General features: G+C 34.6%; 1 protein-coding gene across 2 annotated transcripts in view; it reads left to right on the top strand.

Moving 5' to 3' along the window:
* The window catches only part of LOC110448997 (SMC5-SMC6 complex localization factor protein 1-like), a 29,062-nt gene that overhangs the window by 4,795 nt on the left and 17,011 nt on the right, over positions 1 to 7,256 (top strand). For both annotated transcript variants that reach the window (XM_021495573.1, XM_021495581.1), the window contains exons 4-8: positions 899 to 1,154; positions 1,632 to 1,795; positions 3,227 to 3,301; positions 4,013 to 4,195; positions 5,960 to 6,135. In XM_021495573.1, the coding sequence (XP_021351248.1) occupies positions 899 to 1,154; positions 1,632 to 1,795; positions 3,227 to 3,301; positions 4,013 to 4,195; positions 5,960 to 6,135 (854 nt within the window). The remainder of the gene's footprint in view (positions 1 to 898; positions 1,155 to 1,631; positions 1,796 to 3,226; positions 3,302 to 4,012; positions 4,196 to 5,959; positions 6,136 to 7,256) is intronic.

Genomic DNA, 7,256 nt, shown 5'->3' with positions numbered 1-7,256 from the left:
GATACTTTGAATATTACATGTTAATAACTTGATTGGAATTATAACCTTGAATTGACAGTTTGATACTTTGAAAATTTTGAGCCAGCCCTACCCCCAAGGGCTGTAGGTGCTAGTTTCAAATCCCTTTTAGTCTGAAATCTGTATGCTAGATATTGAGTAAGGTGGTTTTATTGTTTTTTGTCACTTTGAATAATATTTCTGTTCATGTTAAAAACAAAATCAACTCTCTGTATAAATATATCAGGTGACCGTTAAGGCCCATGGGCCTCTTGTTTTAGTTCAGATTTGATTGTTATTTTGATATGAATGGATTCAAACATATAGCTAAGATCAATAAGGTGACTGCTTCTGGGGGAAAAATGCAATTGACATTCCTTTGAATAATGTTGATTTTCCATGTGATGAAAAAGCATATTAATTTTGAAAAAGATCAACTCGATCACTTGCATTCAGATTATATGTTGTAAGTGTCTATAATAACTACAAAAATCCTACTTTTTGACTTCTGACTTCTGGGAGCTCAGAGTTATTAAAGTATAAAGTATAAATTCCGCATTCATTTGGTAAGTGTTATTTATATATCTTTAAAGAATACACATTTTCTTGATAAGGTTGTGTGAAACATGTTTTGATATGAGGAGATTCAGATTGTGTGATCAATATATATACATTGCATTTACTTAGATAATTCAATAGTTAATATCCCATAAAATATCTGGGTTTTGAATGTGCAAAGTATATCAGAGATACATATAATCAGCTTAACCCTTTCACCCCTATCTAACTTTAGTAGACTCTACCATGCATTGATCTGGATGAGTCCATTATGGTCTACAGTGGTGAAAGAGTTAAAAATAATTTAAGAAAGCAAACGTTTTTCATAAATTATTATTGACAGGACCCTCCTCCCGATCCCTTGGATTATCTGGTGAAAGTGCCGGAGGACTCCCTTTTCCAGGATGTGTCGATGAACGATAGTATCAGGAGCATTCAGACATCCGACCTCGACTTCAGTCAGGCAGCGCCACCTAGTGGTCGAAACTCACCAGAGAAAAGGTTCCTGTCCCTCCCCAGCTCTGCTAGCTGTAGTCCTGTACCTGTGAATGTATTACTACCTCTGCCTACCTTATTCTCAAACAGTCAGGTAAAATTAGGTGAGTCTGATCCCCTTCAACCCTCTCTATCCTCCCACCCAATTCTAACTATTGGATGATCATTGCCTAAATGTTCTATTTGTAGAGTCATGTCAGTGGTTGATCTTTTAATGTGGGATTAAACTTTAGATACAATATTGAAGTATTGCCTGAGATGAACAACCTTCACAGCTATTTCTGGAATTAAAAAAAGGCTAAGTTTGTTTTGAATTCCGAATAGTTTCTGGAATCAAAATTAGATCTCCTTTCCCAATGTTCCTGTGTCAAATCAGACTCCCTGCTCAATATCAATAGGCTGTTTCCACAGTCATGAAAATGGTTGAAGTATTTGTTAAAGACTACTAAGATACTCTGTATAGAAATTATGCTTCAAATGAAGAAAAAAATGTCTGTGTGTATTTAAAATAAATCAGATGATTGCAGTATTTGAAGACGACTGATTTTGTTTAATGAATGGTTCCTATTGTTTTGTTGAAGTGAGTGACAGAGTGACAAGAAGCAGTAGAAAGGAAGTGCTGTCTTCTGTTAGTGAAGACGTCTTTATTCCAAATCAGCCAGTTCAAGCCAGTAACCACAACAAGCGCAAGTTCAGTGAGATCGTAGGAGTGGAAGACGCTCTCCAGGAACTTAAAAAACTCAAAGTAATACAGGTGTTTAAAATAATAATGTGATTTTAACCAAAATAGCAAAAATTTAATTGTAATAGGAAAAGATCTCCCTCTGAATGTGGTGGCTGAGTGGTTAAGGCATCTGACTGTCTATAATCACTAGCCCTCCACCACTGGGTCACAGGGTTTAGGCCAATGTGGGGCAGTTGCCAGGTGCTTGTCGCAGGTCAATAATTCTTTCTTTGGGTACTAAGGCTTTCCTCCACCACCAAAACCACGTACATCCTTAAATGACCATAGTTGTTTAAAGGGCGTAAAACACAAACAAGTCCCTCTTAACGCATCTCCTAAAGGGTCGATCACAGAACACATGTACTGGGAGGGAGATTTCAGTCTGAACACATCAATCTCTGAACGCATCTCCTTGAAGGGAGGGGAGGTCTTCCTCCAAATGTCATATCTTCAAATAAGTTATGCAATAATTTTTGAAAACGAGGCTGTTGATATCTGGATTGACTGGATGTGATTTAATCACTAGCACCTCCTCTCTGTTTTAGACTTGTATATTTAATATGTGCCTGTCATAAAATGGGGGTCATAGTAAATCATCAACTGATTCATTGTCCTCACACTAGCTACTTCATTTCTTAACAGATTTTATATCAAAGTTTATACAGATTTCAGGTATGAGACTGAAACTAATTTCACATGAGACATGGGGCATTCATGTCTGACAGACATTTTCTAGTTTAAATCTAAATGCACGGGTATTATCATGTACACACAAGAAATATTTTGGTTGGTGGTACATATATCAATATAATGACACCTTTATCACGTTAAATTGCTCATAATGCATTGGTATGTACATCAACTCATGATTAGAAAAAAAAATATGACAGAGTGCAAATTTTAATATAAAATGCTGCATATTGAATATATTGATACAATGAAGGCCTGAATTTAAATAGACATTACATACTGACATTAATTATTGTTTAATGAATTTCGATAAAATATTTATTGTTCAATTTCAACTTAATTCTCGATGTCATGTTGTCAATAATATCTGCCATGCACTGTAAAAAATAAGTTTCCTAGGTACCAGATGTAATGAATAATGAGTTTGATGTTCACAGATTCTGTGTGTGAACTGTAATGGCCAATGGAAGAATATTCCTAAAAAAGAAATACATTTTGATATATAGCGATACACTCTAGTACATTTACATGTTTCGTAAGTCTAGGAATTTTAGAAATCCCCAAGACAAATTGAAACATAAATATGCAATGTTTTTATTTTGTTTTCTCAAACTTAAAGTCTTAAGTAGCATGAATTGTTATTGTATTTGTATGAAAATGCCTGAAATCCGGATGAAATTGATATAGGGCGACATTGAGATGCTTTGCATATCTGAGGAGATAACATATTGATTTTTGTCCCCTGTTTGTGTGTTCTAATAGGTGTCCATGAGAAGGTTTCTTTGGAAGCCTGTCATTTGTGTGTTGTCAAATAGTGAAGAAATTGACCAGCAGCAGGTAAACATCAGCTCAAATTGTCTTTTGTTTACATTAACTCCAAAAAAAGTGCCTTACATCAAAAATCATTAATCAAGTTTCTTTAACAGTTTTTAGTTTTTGAAAAATCATGAAGTTAAATGTTTTGTTTTTCAATAGCAAACATTAATTGTAACTTCCTTTGTTTTGTCAATTCTTGTAATTTTTGGCAAATCCCTTAACCCTTTCACCCCTATGTAACTTAAATAAACTCTACCATAAATTGATCTGGATGAGTCCATTGTGGTCTACAGTGTTGAAAGGGTTAATCCGTTTTCACAAATAATACTTTTTTGTAAAATTTATTTGAAAACGACTTATTTGGCTGGCAATAAAATTCATTGTCTTTTCCAAATCATTAGACTGTGACCAGACTAAATTATGACCTACATGTAAGCAAACTATGATTTGCAATGGCTTGGTAATACAATCATTTAATGCAGTAAAGTAAAATTAAAATTGTGTTATATCCCCCTGTACTTCTATACCATTACCAGAACTAATAGTGAAAATTATTTTCAAAAATGTGCAATTTTTGTATGGATTCATTTAAAACAAAAATGGAATCTTACACAAAACATTATAGTCTTATTCAGATTCAAAAGAAATTAGTAATACATGCCTTATGGGCCTCTTGTTATGAAAACAGATTTGTTTAATTCCTCCAGATGCAAAATGTGTTGACTCTTGCAGTTCAAGTGTGTCCCGATGGAGTTTACAGATAGTATGACCAATATCATTCACTCCTGTCTGGAGGAGGAGTCTTCCAGCTCAGACTTCCTGTCACACGCCCTTGACCTCATCACCTCCATGATTGCGTCGAGGAAATACCCCAAAACCGACACTATCCAGTTTATGATGGTCAAACTCCTACAGGTATCTAGAAACTATTTAATCAAGCAGTTTGCAATAAGCCGTCCATCCAACAGTGCTGCTCCAGTCAACATATCTGTCAATTCCTGTTTAGTTGAAGCTTAAAGCTTATATCGTTATACAAATTTGTCTTTGAATTTATTATAAATACATTAAATGATAAATTCAGTTCAAATTGGTCCTTTTAAAATATTCTAAAATACCAACCAGATCTTGGTGAAGAGATTGAAAATGAAATTTTGCTTTGACATTTTAAACTATTGCTTCAATATCACATTTTGGTACTTCTACAAACGATTAGATTTCATCAGTGCTTGGTTGACTGATCCGTACTGGTAGAATAATTGATTCTGATCAGGATTTGTTGTCCTGTGTTGAAGACAAAAAAAACCCACCAAAATAACCAGATTCATTCTGTGAAGTCTGCATTATTTTACACTGGATAATTGATGTTCTGTTAACCTGAGCTATGTTATCACTAATTTACCCCGGACCATACTGTGATGTGATTATCTTGATGATACCATCAACAGTAATGGCATGGGAATTAATCATTCTATACAGAGTTCAATTAAATATGTGACATTTCTTGTGCACTTGCCTGCAAATTTTAAGGAACATATTAAAGGGGCTGGTTGGGGAAAAAAATACAAAATAAATGGGTCTAAATGCGTTCTCTGGCCTTCCAAAAGTTATACCACGGTAATATGATGGTCGAGTTCTGCTTGCAATGTCCAGTTTTGACCACTGAAATCTCGGGGAAGCCCCGCATAAATTTAGCGCAGATCTATTTATATATGTCACGTGGTTGTTTCGAAAGTGAGGCAGTGAAGATAACAACAATAGCACGCCATCATGTGCCATGTCGGACTCAACTAGTGGACAAGACAGCAATACTATATGTAAATAATTGTTTTCAAAGGTCATGTATGATGCAAGTGTAGTTTTCCTACCTATATGTTGTTGTTATATATAACAGTATTGATACCTCGTGCCTGTCATGACTTTTCCATGCATCTTTTTCTTTCGCTGTGATGTTTACATTTGGCCTTGTTGATGACGCGCGTGCGGTAAAATTACATCACTGATCTGGGTCAATTGAGAGTTTCAGACTGTCAGGTGACGATTTAGGATTTCTTTAATATAATTATAATTTTTACTCTTAGGGAGTGAATTTCAGCAAAATTTGTATCGGTATATTTCTTAAGAAGGTATTTTAAACATGTGCAAATATGACATTTTTTCCCCGACCAGCCCCTTTAAAACAATGTTTTGGGATAAATCAATTATACAGAGTTCTGTTAAATCTGTGACATTTTTGTGCACTTGTCTGCAGACTTTAAGGAATAAAATAAAACAATGTTTGTGAGATAAATCAATACTTCCATACATGTTTAATACTTCAGTAAAGAGAGGACAGAGTGGGAAGAGGCAGCTAAAGTTAACAGGACATAATATAATCATTGTAGATAGCTATCCTTTTAGCATTCCAGAAATCACAGTTTAATGCATGTATACAGCTTCCTTTTCGATGTTACAGATAAAATTGAGTCTGGCTGTCAAATCTTTGTATCCTTTAAATTGTTAGTTTGTAGAATAGTTACAGTAATAATTTGACCCTCAAATTTTATATCCATCCAATTTTATCTTTGTAGAATATGTACAGTAAGATTCCGACCCTCAAATCTTATATCCATCCAATTTTATCTTTGTAGAACATGTACAGTAAGAACTTGACCCGTAAATCTTTGTATCTAATGTTTGTAGAATGCTGCCAGCGAGAATCTGGCCATCAAGTCATACACAGCTCTGATGAGGCTGCTACAAGTGCATCCTCCGACCATCCCACTGTTCACCAAACTGTACATGAAGACATTGGCCTTCGCCACGAAGGAGACGGAGGATTCAAATCAGCCATGGAACTTTATCCAAAGCGTTATTCAGTAGGTCACAATATCTCTAACAAAAACAGTGCTTACCAGTTTTCTTACTAAGTTTTGACTTAAAAAGAATCCATCCAATTTTATCTTTGTAGAATATGTACAGTAAGATTCCGACCCTCAAATCTTATATCCAGCCAATTTTATCTTTGTAGAATATGTACAGTAAGAATTCGACCCTCAAATCTTATATCCATCCAATTTTATCTTTGTAGAATCTGTACAGGAAGAATTTGACCCTCAAATTTTATATCCATCCAGTTTTATCTTTGTAGAATATGTACAGTAAGAATTTGGTCCTCAAATTTTATATCCATCCAATTTTATCATTGTAGAATATGTACAGTCAGAATTTGGCCCTCAAATTTTATATCCATCCAATTTTATTTTTGTAGAATATGTATTGTAAGAATTTGACCCTCAAATTTTATATCCATCCAGTTTTATCTTTGTAGAATATGTACAGTAAGAACTTGACCCGTAAATCTTTGTATCTAATGTTTGTAGAATGCTGCCAGCGAGAATCTGGCCATCAAGTCATACACAGCTCTGATGAGGCTGCTACAAGTGCATCCTCCGACCATCCCACTGTTCACCAAACTGTACATGAAGACATTGGCCTTCGCCACGAAGGAGACGGAGGATTCAAATCAGCCATGGAACTTTATCCAAAGCGTTATTCAGTAGGTCACAATATCTCTAACAAAAACAGTGCTTACCAGTTTTCTTACTAAGTTTTGACTTAAAAAGAATCCATCCAATTTTATCTTTGTAGAATATGGACAGTAATAATTTGACCCTCAAATTTTATATCCATCCAATTGTATCTTTGTAGAATATGTACAGTAAGATTCCGACCCTCAAATCTTATATCCAGCCAATTTTATCTTTGTAGAATATGTACAGTAAGAATTTGGCCCTCAAATTTTATATCCATCCAATTTTATCATTGTAGAATTTGTACAGTAAGAATTTGGCCCTCAAATTTTATATCCATCCAATTTTATCTTTGTAGAATATGGACAGTAATAATTTGACCCTCAAATTTTATATCCATCCAATTTTATTTTTGTAGAATATGTACAGTAAGAATTTGGCCCTCAAATTTTATATCAATCCAATTT

The sequence above is a fragment of the Mizuhopecten yessoensis genome, unplaced genomic scaffold (genome assembly GCF_002113885.1).
Source record: "Mizuhopecten yessoensis strain PY_sf001 unplaced genomic scaffold, ASM211388v2 scaffold431, whole genome shotgun sequence".
Classification (NCBI taxonomy): Eukaryota; Metazoa; Mollusca; class Bivalvia; order Pectinida; family Pectinidae; genus Mizuhopecten; species Mizuhopecten yessoensis.
The sequence above is the reverse complement of the archived record's forward strand: the minus strand, read 5'-3'. Positions and strand labels throughout refer to the sequence as shown.